Source organism: Dreissena polymorpha, chromosome 6 (assembly GCF_020536995.1).
Source record: "Dreissena polymorpha isolate Duluth1 chromosome 6, UMN_Dpol_1.0, whole genome shotgun sequence".
Taxonomy (NCBI): Eukaryota; Metazoa; Mollusca; class Bivalvia; order Myida; family Dreissenidae; genus Dreissena; species Dreissena polymorpha.
The window spans coordinates 16,970,531-16,990,384 of NC_068360.1; the positions used below are offsets into that span (position 1 = coordinate 16,970,531).

Sequence of the window (19,854 nt, forward strand, 5' to 3'; positions counted from 1 at the left end):
TTAAAGTAATCGTGACCTTGATCTTCATGTTGGCTATCTATCCACAAAATATCAGCACTAAACATCCATTCAAAGTAAAGTAATTAAGCAGAAAACATATATTTTTAATTACAGTGACCTTGGCCCCAATGCAATTCCAGGTTAGGTCTGCATGTATGCTAGCTTTGTCCTTCACTCAAGTTTTGTCTACACCTCCCATCCCTGCAGGTTTTGCAGCGCATATAAGTTTTCTATTCATAGTATCAGTGATCTTTACCCACTAGCCTCAAATAAAATTCAAAGATAGGTCTCCATGGACGCGTTCTATATCCAGTTTTGAAACTTAAGCAATTGACAAGTTTGCTGCTTTACTATTTTGAGAAACAGTGATGTAGACCTTATTCAAATCGTCTGAAATGCAATCATAACAGAAGTGTTCCTGTAAGCAAACAACAAACATTTTCAGTGGAATAACTCGAGCCAAACTAACGCTATTGAAAGACGCTGTTTTTCTCTGTTTTTTTTTTTGTAACAGTGACACGACTATCCCCAAATACAAACCCAACATTGGTCTTCCTTGTGTGCTTGTTATATCGAAACCTTCATAGAGGTCGCCGTGGTGTAGTTGATATGGTGTCTGCATAGCAATCGGGAGGTCATGGGTTCTATCCCCAATGTGGGAGCGGTCTTCAGATTTACCCCATAGACACCAAGCACTGGTTTTAGTCCCAGGAAACGGACTCCTAAGAGTGTTTCAAATAAGCCTTAGGCTTTCTATGCAATCAAGCTAAAATTAATAGGTTTAAAAGCTTCATTGAGATTGGTCAAGACATGTCCTCCACACCTCAATCTAATAACCAGTATTGTTTACTTTGTTTAAAACAACATATCGACATCGTAATTTAATGCACAACATCTAGTGATTTCAATAAAATGAACACACATTACCAATGTGTAATCCTACTTCATGTCGTTTGCTCTGTGGAAACACAGGTATCTTTAAATGGTGTTCTTAGATCAATGTGGGTATTGTGATGCTTGGTGTGATATCATAGAAAAATAACCTTCAAGTCTTCCATTCTCAAACTAGTCTGAACATTTTGAGAAGGGTTGTCATCTGTCTTTTTAAATCAAAAGTTTTGTCAAACCCTTTACTTTTTTAGAAACCTTAAACTGTTTATTATTTTTAAGTCAAAAATGTTCTGTACTAAGCTGTTTACCAGTGTATGCAAACAAAGGCTTAAAAGTCCTTCTTATGAAACTAAAAGCTCAATTGATCATTTCTAGTTTAGGTACTACTTCAAGTACCAAAGTGCTCTTAGGTATACTAAAAAGTACCCGGACTAAGGCAAATAAACTTACAAGTAACCAGGAGTATGGCTAGGTGCCTCTTAGAATATTAAATATTATTTTCCGTACTCTGTATTACACTGTAACTCCAATATAGTGCGGTCCGTTATAACGCTGTGTCCAATATAACGCGGGGGGTCCTTGGATCCCGTTTTTTCTCCAACCTTCCATTTCTGATTCAAATCCATGTTATGCAACTTCATGTATTTTCAGAAAATTCAAAGAAGCCGTCGATCACAGCTTGATTGCTTTATCCGTCCGCTTAACTGATTTTAATCGATTAGAGGTTGAACGACACTCGACAGTTAATTGGTGTTAATCTGTTGTGTAATGTCAAAAAAGGTGTGAAAACTCGCGAGTCTGTGTTTATTACATGTATTCCCTATCAGAGCGGTTCAGTGCGCTAATTTCAATACGGCAAGTGCAAGCGGAATAATTATCAAATTAAAGTTATTTAAAACGATTACCTGTTTATGTTTTGTATTTATCGTGTATGGTATTTCATTGTATAAACTATGGCTGTGAAAGTGTGTTATCGTTTATTATATGCTACACATGCTTGATAAATAAAAATATCTGTGTGTGAGATGCACTTAAATTTGTGCCCGTTATCTGAAAGTCCACGGAAAGCACGTTTTTCACATGCTGCATATGACGCAATAAAATGTTTTTTTGTATATGTATCGTATTGCATTCAATCTAATTTTAAATTCGCTCGTCCAATGAAAGCTGTGTCCCATAATGCACTGTACTAATTTTTCTGAAAAATGGCGTAGGCATATGAATTTGTTTACAAAATTCGTAAACATATTTCTTGTCATAAATGTTTAACATTATTTTTTTCGTAAGTGATGTTGTAATTATATTGGATTATCGGATAAATGTGCACATTCAAAAAGCGGTATGTATACTGTTATCGTTCGATTCGGTTTATATGCATGTATTTGCGGATGACAACACAGCATGACATAACACAGGACCTATATTATAGGCTATACTTTACATGTTTTTATAGCCCTCTTAATTAAATAAGCTCAAAACTTATAACGCTGTCCGTTTATAACGCTGTTGCGTGGCTTGGACCCCGTCATCCGCGTTATATTGGAGTTACAGTGTATACCAACTGTACCCACAGTACTTTTAACCCTTTTCCACTTATATACGTATTTTCACGCATTTGTAGTGCCTTAGAAAGTTGTATTTAATCTAAGACCTTTCCTACTAGATTTAAGTTTTTTAGGCTTTATCTCCAAACCTTGGATACTGATGAACAGCAAACCACATAAAACCTTTACAGGCTGCGAGTTACTCGCAGGCTGTTCTGGTTTTATGCTGTGTGGCCATTTTCACTTTGCTTCTAAGTGGGAAAGGGTTAATTAGCAAGACAACGAACTATTGAAGGAAACTAAACTGATGATCTGCACAATATTTGGAGTTCATGAATCATGTAAAATGCCATAGTCCACATTGATACAGGTAAGAAGGGGTGAAGGTATTGTTCAAAAGGTTTGTTCAATTTAACCAATGCTGTCATCCTATAATATTCATTTCTTTAAATAGCTTAGTTCAGCATTTATTTCTGATTTTCAAGTGCTCAATGTTACTAATCAACAAGAGATGTGTTTGTCAGAAACACAATGCCCGCTATTGTGCTGCTTTGATACATGTTTTTTTTACCTTTGACCTTGAAGGATAACCTTGACCGTTCACCCCTCAAAAAGTGCAGCTCTGCGAGATACACATGCATGCCAAATATCAAGTTGCTATGTGAAGTGACATAGAAGTTATGATAATTTTTCGAAACCTAAACGCAAAGTGTGACGGACAGACGGACCGTCCAATCACTATATGCCCTCCTTCGGGGGCATAAAAAGCTTTGCTGATAGTCAGGAATTGTGTCCAAATGTCATTAAAACTAGGCAAAAAAAATGGCCTTTACAGAATTTGGCCTGTACACAGTTACCTGCTTCTAGTTAACAACGCGGGGCATGGCCTGACCACATTTGGGGATAGACCAACATGAATACTTTGCACCATCTATCATAATGAAGAAGTTAACGGCATATTTGATAAATTTGTGCATAGTGTACTGTAATTTACAATGAAAATTACTAGTGTTCAGCAAAAACATAATTGGAGCTGAAAGATAACATGCAAAAGCTCACGTCTGGCAAAATGTTTATTTTTCAATATTACAATCATGACCAACATGACATTATCTACGAAAATGATATTTGTAATATACCAAACAAATGCGCATATTTACAAAAGTCACCAATTACACCTAAAAATTTCAGAATTATAAGAGTGATTAATAGATAAATAGAAATGAACACATTCACTTATAGTTGAACACATTGGGTGCAGCATTTTTGGTACAAATGGCATGTACATAACAACACATTACTGTTATTACATAAGCAAGCATAAGAACATTAAAAGTTTATTTTTACATTTAAGTGTTGCCAAACAAAACGATCTAATACAATTAAATTTCAGTTAATTTCAGTCTAAATAGCATTACATTTTATGAGAATCAAATTATTAATTATGCTAACATGATTATTTATATATCATTTATTAAAGTTAGAAAATAATTTTTAAGGTTGCACTGTCTAGATGAAAATAAAATTGCCGTACACAATATAAATTCTTCAGCAACACATGTTTTCAATTCATGCAATTAATGAACTTAACTTTCTTTTTTACACAAAAATGTTTTTTTTTCCATTACATATATAGTAAATTTAACAGTTACATAAATTCAAAGAGGTGAAATTGTACACAGACACTACCAATATTTTCAATGTTAATTTAATTCACTTTATTCCACTTAATATTTTAAACAAATGAATAAAAATTTAATCATATAGTGTTAATATCTTGAATAAATTCTATATCAGACTATTTCATTTTTATAACGGCCCAACATTTTCCAAGACTCGTGTCAATTGCTCCAATTAAATGATTTGTTACATGCAAGGAATTTCTCCACACACATTTCCCAATTTTAGGCATGATTGGTCACTCACCCTGGAAAAAAACTAAATTACCCTACATATAAGGGACTTCAATATCCGATTTGAATTAGCCAAGCACAAACACATCTTGTGTTTATTTCACAATCCAGATACTTAATGAAGTGGAGTAAACTATGTTCTAAGCTGACACTTGACATTTCCTATAACACTTTCATGCAGTAAAGCAGTATCAATACCATTAACTGTGCTTAGGAAGATTTTTTTTCTGTACATAAATGTCTCACATGGAGCAAGCCATGCTCCCACCCCCTAGATGAAGGTGACCTTGGTATGGGCCTGGTTCACCTGCCAGACGTTCAGTTCCTCATACTCCTCGATGCACGCATCCACCTGGTCCGGTTTGAAGCCTTTAGACGTGCACTGCTCCATCAGGTCAGATATCTTGACAGATTTAACTCCCTTGGAAGGCACCATCTCGCGAATAATGTTGAAGATCTTGTCTGTAACATTCTGGGCTCTAAAATATAGGACAAGAAAATAATAATAACTAATTGCTGATCTGAAAGTTGCTCAGGTAGTAATAACTCGTGCATTTTGTTTTCTGCAAAGGAAGTGTTTACATTTTTGACAGAGCAACCATATCTTACTCTCAACCAGACTATTTACTACATCAATCTCAATGGCCACAAACCTCATTATACACTGACATTCATGGGCTCTGCCATAGCTGGTTACCGCAATTACTTAAGTTTTCAAACACTATATTTTCGAACACCCCTGTTTTGAACCAAATAATTTATTTTTCGGGACTCTAATTTTTTGGACATTCAGGATGTTGTTCAAAATCAATGACACCACAATTTCATAAAGTTTATTTAACAACGCTATTTTAACAGAATTATGTCTTATTGTTATCGGGTGTCACTTCCATCATGCATTTTTACAACCAGATTAAGGTCATTAAACTTGGCAGACAAATGCCTTAGGGTAATGGACCATAACATTTGCGTTATTGGGTAGATAACTATGTATAACAGTATTAGACAATGGTTTCACCCATCAGCTAAAAGTGATCTTACATAAAAATAATGTATACTGTACAGAGTGGTGGTATTTTACATGCACATGCTATTTTTTGTTTAAACAATTGACGCTATACAGGTTTTTTTTGGGCCCGATTTTATAGCCGAAATTCGGCTATGTTCCCAATCCCAAAAAGTATACTTTTTTCCCCAAAATGTGGCAAAAAATTCCCAATTTCCCCCCCCAATTTTTTTTTTTTTAGAAAGTGTCAAATGCGTATTTTATCTCAATTTTAATTCAATTACATCTAACAAAGTATTATATGATTTTGTTCTTTTAATTTGAATGATTATAAAGAGTGATATCAAATTTAGTATTTCCCTAATCAGTTGACTTTTTGTGTGAAAAAAAAGGCTAATGAATTTATTTTCCCAATTTCATGAAAATGCCGATAAAATTCCTAATTCCAAAGCCATGGACTATCTTCCCAATAAGTGGAAAAAACAAGAAATGTGTCCACAGGACACGGATGCCCCCAACTGTAACTTTGTCACTACATAAAAGTATAACTGTGTAAACGCTTGGTAGAAGTTATTAGCTTTTTTTCAAATCCTAAACGCAGATTTCGAACCTAAACACGGACCCTAAGTTCAAGGTCAAGGTCACAGGGGTCAAAATTTGTGTGCGTATGGAAAGACCTTGTCCATATACACATGCATGCCAAATATGAAATTGCTATCAGAAGCGAAGTTATGAGCATTTTTCGAAATCTAAACGCAAAGTGTGAAGGAGAGACGGACGGACAGACGAACGGACAGTCCGATCACTATATGCCCTCCTTTGGGGGCATAAAAATGTCTTAGAATATCAAAATAAATCAGAAAGCCACATAAACTAGAGAGCGGACAACATGCTTTATCCTTGAAATGCACTAAGTGACCCCGTGACCTAGTTTTTGACCCGGCATGACCCATATTTGAACTTGACCTAGATATTGTCTTGATACAACTTCTTACCAAGTTTAGTAAAGATCAGATGAAAACTACTTCAATTAGAGAGCGGACACCATGCTTAATCCTTGAAATGCACTAAGTGACCCAGTGACCTAGTTTTTGACACGGCATGACCCATATTCGAACTTGACCTAGATAATGTCTTGATACAACTTCTGACCAAGTTTAGTAACGATCAGATGAAAACTACTTCAATTAGAGAGCGGACACCATGCTAAATCCTTGAAATGCACTAAGTGACCCCGTGACCTAGTTTTTGACCCGGCATGACCCATATTCGAACTTGACCTAGATATTGTCTGGATACAACTTCTGACCAAGTTTGGTAAAGATCGGATGAAAACTATTTGAATTAGAGAGCGGACACGAAGTGTGACCGACCGACCAACCGACCGACGGACAGTGCGAAAACTATATACCCCCTTTTCTTCGAAATGGGGGCATAAAAACCTGCTATACACCTAGCACGCCCGTATCAGATCGTCAACGCAATATTTTAAGAGTGTCTCTAAATTTTTGAACACCCATATTTTTTGCCTCTAAATTTTGCGACACCTGTATTTTTTTAATCTAAAATAATCATTATATTTAAGTGTTCGAAAACTTCACGTATAATGGTATATCTGTCAACCTCACCCAACCCCACCTGCCAACAATAATTAATTTCCATGAATACAAATTCACAAAATCCACTTGTTTTCGCGTACACAAAAGATGACCTGCTGTAAATGATATGTTCAAAAGTAATGATTATCATTTATATATATACACTGCAACTCCAATATATCACGCTCCATTATATCGCGTTGTCCAATATATCGCGAATCAGCTATGGCTCCCAAAAAATCTGACGAGCATAATCCCTAAATAACATGTTTGAAAATCTGAGAATTTGCGGTGATAAAATCCGTTTCAAAGTTGTATTTTACCCTTTTTTTCACCCACTTTAATTTCTGTTTAATCCGACATTCATAATCCAGTTTTAACCAGATTGTTTGCTCTTATTGCACCACTATAGCAGCTGTGTACTGCGATAAACAACAAGAGGCCCATGAGGGCCTGAATCGCTCTACTGCTATAAACACTGTGCAAGTTTGGAAAGAATAAGATGGAAACTGGGTACTTAATCGCGCAAACAAGGAGAATCTTCTCGAATTCAAGGGGAGATTATTGTGTACTTATTTCTCCGATACTGCTCATATTCAATAGGGTTCAAGTCCTCATTAATATAAAGATACTGTGCAAATTTGGAAATAATTGGATGAAAACTGTGGAATTTATTGCGTACACAAGCGGGATTTCAAAATTTTCTCATATTCAAGGGGAAGTAATTCTGGACTTATGGCTTCGATATATCTCTTTTTAAAAAAGGGTTTGAGTCCTCATTGATACAAAGACACTGTGCAAGTTTGCCAAGAATTGGATGAAAATTATGGACTTTATCACATAAAAAAACTGAATTTTATTTTTTTTTATCAAATTCAAGGGGATATAATTCTGGTCTTATGACTCTGATATTGCTCATTTTCAATAGGGTTTGACTCATCATTCAGATAAAGACACTGTGCAAGTTGGGAAATAATTGGATGAAAACTGTGGACTTAATTGCGTAAACAAGCCTTATTTTCTCAAATTCAAGGGGAGATAATTCTGGACTTTTTACTCTGATGTAACCCATTTTCAATAGGGTTCGAGTCCTCATTAATATAAAGACACTGAACAAGTTTGAAAAGAATCGGATGAAATCTGTGGACTTTATCGCGTAAACAAGAAAAAGTCTAAAGCACGCACAGACGGACGACGGAAACCACGCCATGACATAAGCTTTTCAGGCCTTTGGCCAGTAGAGCTAATAAACCAACTTGTCAAACATCACAGGTCATTTTGGGTGTTACCATTCTCTATTGAATTTGCTTTGAACTGCCGAAACACATCAGTAAACACATGAAGGTGTATACAATTATAACTGTTAATGTCACAAGTCAATACTGACCTATCTCAACAATCTTTGCGCGTTAGATCCAGTGTAAATTTCTTGCTTTTAATTGAGAGGTTAATCATGTCCCTCAGTTTGTCAAACTGCACTACTATTAAAGCCCATGCTTTCCATGAGGTGAATGACGTCATTTTGTACATGGGTCTAATTTGTGCATGCTTTCTTGAACAAATATACTTGGCAATGGTTTTCGGATTACAAATTTAATTATACGCATTTGAAAATACTTGCATGGAATAATGTTTTGTGTTATACCAATGAATAACATATGGATATAACACATAATTCAATATGGTAAGTAAATAGTGTGTTTTGAGATTGCCAAACTATGCTAATGCATACATATACATGCATGAATAACTTGACAATTTATATCGCGCGCCGGATATATCACGGTCGCGATCTTTGGATCCCTTCAACCGCGATATATTGGAGTTGCAGTGTATAGAAAATAGAAATATTTAGATAAATTATAAATGCGACTGCAATTTGTGAAAGATTCATTACTCTGATGCCTAAACTCTCCATTAAATGCGCAACAAGCTTGGATATAAGCAAAAAATCTGACCGAATTGTACACTTGTTCTTCAGTACTTCTTTTGAGTTTCATGTACAATGCGGTGCCAATGCCTAATGGGATCCTGATAGTTTTTATCCCTGCAAAGGACGATCCCACTTGTCCACGACCCCCTCTGTCCCCCATTCCCCTTTTCGAAACTCACCTGGTGTGCATATCGTGTGCGGGGTTAAGCGAGTCCTTGGACATCTCCATCAGACGTATCGCCTCATTTACATCTTCCTTCTCTACTGTGTCCATCAGACGCAGTCGAGCCTGCAGCGAATAGATAATTATTGAATTTCTCAACTTCATTATTTTTTAGTCAACTTAACGCCTGCACTGGCCTGTGCTGTGAAAGTTTTTATTGTAACATTCTTTATTTTGACAGGATCGCAGAACATTTATGTATAACAAGAGGGCCTGAAAGGCCCAGTCGATCACCTGAGATACAAATAAACTGCTCTGTTCTTTGTAGCCCAAGATATCATTAAAACAAGTGTTCTAACCAAGTTTCATGAAGATTGGAAATAAATGTGACTTTTAGTGTTAACAAATTTTTACCATAGATATAAGGAAAAATGCCCCGTCCCATGGTGGCCACGTTAATCAATCAAAATCATTTTTTAAATTGTATAAGATATAATTGGCACAAATCATCTGACAAAGTTTCATGAAGATCCGACAAATATATGCTCATGTTGAGCATTTGTGATCACCTTTTGTCTGTTGTGCGGCGTCGACATTTGCCTTGTTAACACACTAGAGGCCACATTTATTGTCCGATCTTCATCAAATTTGGTCAGAAGATTAAAGCCACTGAAATCTTGGACAAGTTTCACATCGTAGTAAAAACCTGTAGTAAATTTCCAGCTGTCAATATAACACTTACCAGTGCCGTGGAGAGTCGTAGCAGAGCGAGGAGTGTCCTGGCGGACATGAAGGTCATGTCCTTGCCATTCCTTGCCTCCTTCCTCATCTCACAGTACGCTGACGTGATGTAGTCAGCAAGCTCCTCTGGGATAGCAGGCTGCTTCTTCTTGCACAGTGCAATGTAGCGCCTGAAATATCAGTGTTGGAGTGTTGAGACGCAATGTAGCGTCAGAAATATGAGTGTTAGGATTTAGATTCTGAAATAGATGTGTCAAGATGTAGTGTCTGAAATTACACTGATGTAGCCCCTGAAATTGGAGTGTTAAGAGGTGATGTAGCGTTTGAAATTGGGGTGTAATGATGCAGTTTAGTCTGAAATTGGACTGTTAAGAAGTGATGTTATGTCTAAAATTGGACTTTTGACAAAATTCATCGTCTGAAATAGCTGTGTTAAGACACAATGTATCGTCTGAAAAAGCAGTGTTAAGGCACAATGGATCGTCTGAAATAGCAGTGTTAAGACACACTGTAGCGTCTGAAATAGCAGTGTTAAGACACAATGTAGCGTCTGAAATAGATGTGTTTAGAAGTGTTGCAGCACTTTAAATTTATAGTGTTTAACGCAGTGTGGCATCTGAAATTGGATTGTAAAGATGCAAGGTAGTGTCTGAAATTGGAGGGTTAAGACGCATAGTAGTGTCTGAAATAGAAGTGTTAAGTGACGTAGCATCTGAAATTCAAGTGTTAAAACATTAAGAAGCATCTGAAATAAGACATAAAGACACAGTGAAGCCTCTGAAATTAAGACACAATGGAGTGCCTGATACTGGCCTTTAAAGCATAAGATATTGTGAGTTTTTAGATGTGATGTAATGGGCAATGTTACAGTTTTCGGACAGACGGACTGACTGACGGACAGTTCAACTGCTATATGCCTACCTACCGGGGGCATAAAAAATATATGGTATGATTCTTAAAAGGAAACAAGTCAGTTTTTCTCCTTGACGCTTCACAAGATGCCATGGTGCTTACCTCATGAGTTTCATGTCTAGAGGAGTGAACTGAGATGGGGGCTGAATGTTGTGCTGGTGTACGTAGGTGATGTGCTGGGCAAGTCTGCAACAGAACAACAAACACATATAGGCCTCATTCAGGGTAAACATGGCCTAATGTAAGCCTGTGAAGTCCACACAGGCAAATCAGAAACACACTTTCTGCCTTTACTGGATTTTTTATCAGAGAGACAAAATTCCATAACGCGCCTATGCAGACTGCACAGGCTATTCTGGAACAACACTATGCACATAAATTAGGTCTAGTTTTCCAAGAATAATGCTCATGTCATTCAGACATAGACTGATAAATAATTATTTTATACAGACAGTTAACAGAGTTACATTAAAACAAGAGCTTGTCACAGTAGTGCCAACTCACCGCCGAAATGTGTTTGCTTGTATGACAACATTTGTTTTAGAGAGTAGAATAATATTTGTAAAACAAATAAAGGGAGATATTTAAAAAACTATGGCTGAAAGAGTTATGGTTCATGTTCACTGCAATTCTTTTAGTTGCCATCTGTTTATATTTCTAGTTTCAAGTAAATCCCTTCAGTAGATTTAGAGTTATGCTCAGGACAAAAAATTACTTTGTAATTAAATAAAGGGAGATAATTTAAAAACTAAGGTAGATAGTATTATGGTTCTTAGTCACTGCACTTTTCCTACTTGCCATCTGTTTATATTTAAAGTTTCAAGTTAATCCCTTCAGTAGATTTAGAGTTATGCTCCGGACAAAAATTTACTTCGACAGCGTTTTTTTTTACAAATAGGGGAATGGTGGCGGGGCCCGTCCTAAGGGGAAAAACGCGTCGTTTTTTAGGAAAAGGGGAAAATAAAAAATTCACTCTTTTATATGTTATGAAATTTATTATATGAATACACATGTATGTATGAATGTTACATTCACAGCTGAATTTCTCTGTCCTTTTTCTAAAATATATCCCAATGATTTTTTCAACATTAGTTTCAGACAGTTTAGCCTTCATGCACACTCTCAGTTTTCCTAGCCATTTTGAGTCTAATTGGGACTTTCTAATTGATAAAATGGCGAATTTGAGCATTTTTTAATCAATAAAATGGGCCAAATTGGAATGTTTTTATCATCAAATATTGACACAATATATGCAGATACATCAGGCCTTTTCCTGGCCATTTTGGGAAAAGCATGAAATTCATATGAAAAGTACACTGATTTGGGAAATACTAATTTAATGTAACTCTTTATAATAATTCAAAATCATATTATATTATTAATTTGTTATATACTTTGTTAGTTGTTATGAAATAAATATTTATTATAAGAGTTAAAAAAAAAAAAATTATTTTTTTTTTTTTTTAAATTCTGGAGGGGATTTTTTTTCTACAAAACCAGAGAAAAATATATACTCTTTTTTGAGGGGAATGGGGCCGAATATCGGCCCTGAAATTGCCATAAAAAAACACTGTTTGAAATTAAATAAAGGGAGATAATTCAAAAACTAAGGTAGATAGTGTTATGGTTCTTAGTCACTGCACTTCTCCTACTTGCCATCTGTTTATATTTAAAGTTTCAAGTTAATCCCTTCAGTAGATTTAGAGTAATGCTCCGGACAAAAATTTAATTTGAAATTAAATAAAGGGAGATAATTCAAAAATGAAGGTAGATAGAGTTATGATTCTTAGTCACTGCACTTCTTTTACTTGTCATCTGTTTATATTTTAAGTTTCAAGTAAATCCCTTTAGTAGATTTTCAGTTATGCTCTGGACAAAAATTTACTTTGAAATTATATAAAAGGGGAGATAATTCAAAAACTAAGGTAGAAAGAGTTATGGTTCTTAGTCACTGCACTTCTCCTACTTGCCATCTGTTTATATTTTATATTTTAAGTTTCAAGTAAATCCCTTCAGTAGATTTAGAGTTAAGCTCTGGACAAAAAATTACTTTAAAATTATATAAAAGGGGAGATAATTCAAAAACTCAGGTAGATAGAGTAATGGTTCTTGGTCACTGCATTTCTCCTAGTTGCCATCTGTTTATATTTAAAGTTTCAAGTAAATCCCTTTAGTAGATTTAGTGTCATGCTCCGGAAAAAAATTCTTTAAAGTTATATAAAAGGGGAGATAATTAAAAAACTGAGGTAGATAGAGTTATGGTTCTTGGTCACTGCACTTCTCCTACTTGCCATCTGTTAATATTCTAAGTTTAAAGTGAATCCATTGAATAGATTTGGAGTTATGCTCCGGACAAAGTTTCAGACGGACGGACAGACGGACGGGACCAATAACTATATCCCCTCCCGTTCAGTACCAAAGTAAGCTTACCTATTCATATTCAGTTTTTTTGGTCAACTTATCAAAAGCAATGTAAAGACATCAGAGATCTTACCTGAGGTCATTATCTCGGTCAGGCTTATCCTGTATGAGCCAGAGGAGGTCAAATCTGGACAAAAGTGCTGCTGGAAGCTGGATGTTCTGTTCGATGGTCCGCTTGGGGTTGTATCTACCGTAGGCAGGATTTGCAGCAGCCAGGATAGACACTCTAGCATTGAGACTTGTCATAATACCAGCCTAGAAATATACAGACAATACTTCCCAAGATGATTTATGAACTGTTAAATATGGAATTTATAACTTGCAATATTTTGCCACCATAGGGTTTTGAATGACAAAGACACTTTTTGTATCTAAATGACTAATTATAAAATCACATGGCCTTAACTGTGGTTGAAAGAAACATTATTTTGAAAGTATTGAAATCAAGTTTTCAAAATATTTCACCGAGTCCTGTTGCTCAAAACTTAAGTGGCCACTCAAGGCAACAGTCTGTTAACTTCAGACCCAGATACAATTAATTTTTAAGACAATGCTATTTTCAAACATATGCAATTATTCGAGCAACCACATTACATACAAAACTTGATCCAAAACTTAAAGGCTATAAGCTTAGCTGGCTGTTGATCATTGGGCAACATAGCCAAGCTGGTTTATACAGTTTATGAAGTCAACAAGTTTGATTTATAAAATACTGGAGCCAGCATGGAAACTAACAACTTTCGAACCATTTTAATCAATGTCAAATATCGCACCCAACCTTAGCAATGGAGATAGTCTGCTGCTCCATGACCTCGTGTATGGCAGTACGGTCTGTATCCATCATCTTGTCAAACTCGTCAATACAGCACACCCCCTGGTCAGCCAGCACCAGGGCCCCGCCCTCCAGCATCATCTCCCCAGTGATGGGGTCCTTCATCACGGCTGCTGTCAGACCCACACCCGAGGAACCTCGCCCTGTCGTGTACTGACCTGAAACATGAATAGAAAGTGGTGTGAACATGCACAAACCATGGAGTTCAATAGATTTTCAAAACTTAAGATTCATTAGTTTATTAATGAAAATAATAATTCCATTTCTGAGTGCCACTGCTGAGTGCCAGTCTTTCAATAAAGAATCAGTATGATTTCAATAACATCTGAGTGCTAGTATATCAACAAGAAACCGTCTGAGACGGGTGATGCTCCCCAAAGGTTTTTTTGTCACAATATTGCACTATATATTCAGATAAAAGGAAACGTCTTGAGGGCACAGTAGTTGGGGGAACAAGAATTTTTTCATAAATTTTTTAAAGGGCAATAACTCTTTGAAAAATCATCCGACCAGAATCCGCTGATCATATGCACATTTCCTCTTGGAAGTGAAGCTTCCTGTAAAGTTTCATTGAATTCCGGTCATTAGTTGCTGAGAAATAGCCCGGACAAGAATTGCACTATATGTACAGTTAATTGAAAATTTCAAAGGGCCATAACTCTGTGAAAAAATCATCCGACCAAAACCCGCTGATAATATGCACATCTCCTCTTGGTAGTGAAGCATCCCATAAAGTTTCATTGAATTCCAGTCATTAGTTGCTGAGAAATAGCCCGGACAAGAATTGCACTATATGTACAGTTAATGGAAAATTTCAAAGGGCCATAACTCTGTGAGAAATAATCTGACCAGAACCCCCTGATAATATGCACATCTCCTCTTAGTAGTGAAGCTTCCCATAAAGTTTCATTGAATTCCGGTCATTAGTTTCTGAGAAATAGGCCGGACAAAAATTGTGCATGGACGGACGGAAAGACGGACGGACAGACGAAGCGGCGATTATATGCTCCCCCCAAAATAAATTTTGGGGGAGCATAATAAATGATCAGTATGATTTCACTTACGTCTGGGTGCCAGTCTATCAATAAAAGATCAGTATGATTTCACTTGCTTCTGGGTGCCAGTCTATCAATAAAAGATCAGTATGATTTCACTTGCTTCTGGGTGCCAGTCTATCAATAAACGATCAGTATGATTTCACTTACTTCTGGGTGCTAGTCTATCAATAAATGATCAGTATGATTTCACTTACTTCTGAGTGCCAGTCTTCAAATTAATGATCATTATGATTTTACTTCCTTCTGGATGCCAGTATATCAATAAATGATCTGTGTGATTTCACTTACTTCTGGGTGCCAGTCTATCAATGAAGGACAGAAGCTGTGACTTCGCCACACCGGGATCTCCCATTAAACAGATGTTGATGTTTCCTACAATGTTCAGTTTGTGAATGTTAAAACCCTGGATACTTATGCTTTTTTCAATACATTTTATTTTAGAAGTGAAGAGCAGTTTTCTATATTACATCAGTGTGTGAACTGTCCATACAATTTCACCTCATTAGCATAAACTCCATGGTGTTTATGCATAAATAAGGCATAAGTTTCCCAACAGTTCAAACACCCATGAAATTAAGGAAACTACTATTCAATACATATAATTATAACAACAACAAAAACAAGAGTTGTGTTTGTCAGAAACACAATGCCCCCTAATGCACCGCTTTTTTTAAACCTTTGACCTTGAAGGATGACCTTGACCTTTCACCACTCAAAATGTGCAGCTCCATGAGATACACATGCATGCCAAATATCAAGTTGCTATGTTCCATATTTCAAAGGTTATTGCAAAACTTTACTGTTAGGTTAAAGTTTTGGGACAGAATGACAGACAAAAAGAACGAAAGAAAGAAAGACAGGCCAAAAACAATATACCCCTGATCTATCGATCCGGGGGCATAAAAACCCCTGTCATGTTAACATTCTACAGGCCACAATCATGATAATTTCAGTTTTTAAACAACAGTGATCTTGTTTGCTTGTTCGTGAAAAAGTATGGTTTTATTTCGCTAATGACAAACAAAAACAACATAATTTGCCCAAAATATTGGATATCATTTTGCAGCTTGTTTATTACAAAGTAGTACCGTCATTTATATTAACGCTTCAATTTGAATTCAGTGTGGGTTAATATCAAATTGAAAAGCGCGTCACGTGATTGTATTATCCTATCAGAATACAGTGTTAATGTGCAACTAAAAGAACTTGTCATTATAAATCTTAAGAATCTGGATTCCTCATAGTTTATATCCCTTACAGAATTCCAAAATACTGAACTCTTTAACTTTTACTACAACAAAAAGTTACAAAAATATTTAAATCAACTTTCACCATGAAGCAAACTTTAACTCCTTAAGCAAACTATAGATGGACAGTCAAACAAGAAACAACTCAAAATGTAAGTGATGATGGGTGTGTATCAAGTTCACCTCGTATCTTCATGCCCTGTGGTGACTTGTCCACTCCGCCCACCAGCAGCAGAAGCAGCGCCTTCTTCACGTCCTCGTGGCCGTAGATCTCCGGGGCGATGCTGCTGGCCAGCTTGTCATAGAAGTCCTCCTCTGCTACCTGTATATGTACAGGAGGCATTGTAAGAAACTGTTGGGCTGAGAAAGCACAAACGCTCATATGAACCTCATTTTGGGAAAATAGGGCTTAATGCACATGTGTAAAGTGTTGTCCCAGATTAGTCAGAGCAGTCGTTTTAACCAACAAATATAACAAGATGCGTTTGTGAAACACAATGTCCCCCTATATGAAGTTTGACTTTGAAGGATGACCTTGACCTTGTGAAGGATTACCTTGACCTTTCACCACTCAAAATGTGCTGCTCCATGAGATACACATGAATGCCAAATATCAAGTTGCTATATTCAATATTGCAAAAGTATTCATAAAATAAGCGATTTGGGCCACATATATTTGACCTCTGACCTTGAAGGATGACCTTGACCTTTCACCACTTAAATTGTGCAGCTCCATGAGATGCACATGCATGCCAAATATCAAGTTGCTATCTTCAATATTGCAAAAGTATTTATAAAATAAGCGATTTGGGCCACATATATTTGACATCTGACCTTGAAGGATGACCTTGACCTTTCATCACTCAAAATGTGCAGCTCCATGAGATACACATGCATGCCAAATATCAAGTTGCTATCTTCAATATTGCAAAAGTATTCATACAATGAGCGATTTTGGCCATATATATTTGACCTCTGACCTTCAAGGATGACCTTGACCTTTCACCACTCAAAATGTGCAGCTTCATGAGATACACATGCATGCCAAATATGAAGTTGCTATCTTCAATATAGCAAAAGTAATTGCAAAATGTTAAAGTTGGCGCAAACAGACAGACCAACAGACAGACCAACAGACGGGGCAAAAACAATGTCCCCCACTACTATAGTGGGGGACATAAAAAGCAGAAAGTGTCCTCCCTGATAAGCCTGTGCAGACTGCACAGGCTAATCTGGGACACTTTTTTCACATGAATTAAGACCAGTTTTCCAATAACAAGGCTCATACTTATTTTCTTGTATGAAGACAACAGGAAATAATTTAATACAAATGTGTACATAGTAGGCATTGACAGTTGCAATTTAACCAATCAAGCAGAATTCCTTTACACTAAAGTCATCAAACATTAGTAAATCCACCACCCAAAATGATCTTTTTTGTGTAAAACATTAAAAGTCGTCATATTGACATTTGGTGATTTATCATTCACATGTGCACATTCAGGGATGGCCAAGTTTTACTCACAACAGCAACTACAAGGGCATAAATATAAGGCCTCAAGCCCCTTCTCCAAGTGGTGAAAAACAATCCTTTAACTAATTAGAATGTTACAGTATTACTTTAGCCCATTAAAATGTTACAAGCCTAACAGGTTCTAAATGAACAGGTTGCTGGGCTTTTATAGATTAATGACAGCTACACAGTGTTGATTTTATCTGTACTGCAAGTATACATAAATGACAAGTTGTAATGCATTTTGTGATGATTAATTTGAAACAAGCAAATTCGTGAAATCAATATACCCTGCCAAATAGCTTAAGAATTGAGATATAGCCCTGAAAAGTTACATCATACAAACACAAGAAAGAGCAATATTTCTTATTTAAGAAATTGTAGGGTTATGGTTTTTTGGCATGGCACTTCTCCTCATTGATATCTTAACAAGCACGAAGTTTCAGGTTGAAATTTTGTATCGTATCTGAGATACAGCCATAAAAAGTTTGGACGGACAGACAACGCCAAAACTATATCCCTCTGCCATCTGTGGGGGATAACAAATCATCTCTTCAAATGAAATGAAGATAACAAACAAAACCCCAAATAGCACTTTATATTCCACTGCCACTATACAAGTTTCCTACTGGGAAAACTGCGCTCTATGCATGTGCTGTGAAAACCTTTACTTTTAATGTGTAAAATTACTCTTGTATCCGTTATTTACATTAAAACAAAACTAGTATATTTAAATAAACGCGGAGCATTCACATGATTCATCGCTATTTTTAGACGCAAAGGAGAGCTTCCTGCAGAAATTGCTTGTTTCAATTGGTCAAGTTGTCATGAATATTAATGATTTTCTGCAGTGTCGTAAAACTGTAGAGCATGATTTTACGACTTCTATCGAAAATCGGTATCGTCAATGTTAACATTTTTGCGTAGCAAACAAAATAATGTAATTTAAAGAATGGCTTTGTTCGGATTTTTGTCCGGCAAATCAGTTTATAAAAAAGAATCCGACGCTTAACTGACACGAAACGTAAATATGAAGAAACACTAAAACGTCAATTTTATCCTAGATGGAAAATCAAGTCAGTTCCCATGGCTTGAATTTGAAGAAGGAAAGCAAAAAAAGGGTTATTTTATTGTTTTACTCTATGCATAAAAAAAACTGGTGTTCACTGATTATTTACTGATAAATCCTTATTAAACAGTTACATGACACAATTGTGTTCATGTCATTTATGGTCTAGTAGACATCAGGTTCGGGCTAGTACATTTTAACTTTAACTTTAAATTTAACATTAAAAAAAAACAAGAGGGCCATGATGGCCCCGAATCGCTCACCTGACTCATTAAGATCAGAAAACTATGACCTCTATTGTCTACACAATGTTTTTCTATGATTTGACCTACAGTGCCTTCCACAGGATTTTTGTCAGGCGCCCCGGGGCTGCTAGGGGTGGTTCGGGAGGGGTGTCCCCTCCCGACGTTGATTTTTTAAAAATTTAACGTGTCAATTCACGTTCTGTGGTGCGTTATAACTCAAAGAAAAACAGCGTCAAAAGACGTCATTCGGTGTGCTATGACTCATCAAAAAAATCCCCCAGTCATTTAAAAAAATATTTTTTTTTTCATATTGTTTAATTGTTTTAAAACATTCCCGCACAGATAGTAAAGTAAAATCTCGACTCGAACGATTCCCCAATACATCCGTTTCAACCCGACTCTATTACTGTATACTTACTACTTTTCAAGTTTCTATTTATTACCCGATAATCCCGTATATTCCGTTTTTATAAATCACTGTCTGGTCAATATTTACGATAAAAGCTCTCTATTATTTCTTTAACACAAACCTTGCCATTTTTTAAGTGACTATAATATTTATAGATTTGATGAAATATTGCCTCTGAATATGCGTCAATCCCCTGACCTGTTGTGTGCTTGTTAAAACGCTCAATACACGCACGCTTTTGTATGCAAATGACGCGACGTTGTACATGCTGCATAATTTTCGCGCTCTTTTTAATTGAGAAACGGATTCTACACAAAATAAATTTGCACTGCTAATTTGAAGCAAAAATATTTAACGTT

General features: G+C 36.2%; 1 protein-coding gene across 2 annotated transcripts in view; it reads right to left on the reverse strand.

Annotated features, from left to right (window-relative positions):
• Positions 1–3,495: 3,495 nt before the first annotated feature.
• Positions 3,496–19,854, reverse strand: part of LOC127836522 (DNA replication licensing factor mcm7-A-like) — a 194,240-nt gene continuing 177,881 nt past the window's right edge. For both annotated transcript variants that reach the window (XM_052363170.1, XM_052363169.1), the window contains 8 exons: positions 16,443–16,581; positions 15,301–15,384; positions 13,901–14,112; positions 13,196–13,377; positions 10,804–10,887; positions 9,791–9,959; positions 9,065–9,174; positions 3,496–4,827 (listed from right to left, as the gene is read on the reverse strand). In XM_052363170.1, coding sequence (XP_052219130.1) covers positions 4,620–4,827; positions 9,065–9,174; positions 9,791–9,959; positions 10,804–10,887; positions 13,196–13,377; positions 13,901–14,112; positions 15,301–15,384; positions 16,443–16,581 — 1,188 coding nt within the window. In that variant the 3' untranslated portion in view covers positions 3,496–4,619. The remainder of the gene's footprint in view (positions 4,828–9,064; positions 9,175–9,790; positions 9,960–10,803; positions 10,888–13,195; positions 13,378–13,900; positions 14,113–15,300; positions 15,385–16,442; positions 16,582–19,854) is intronic.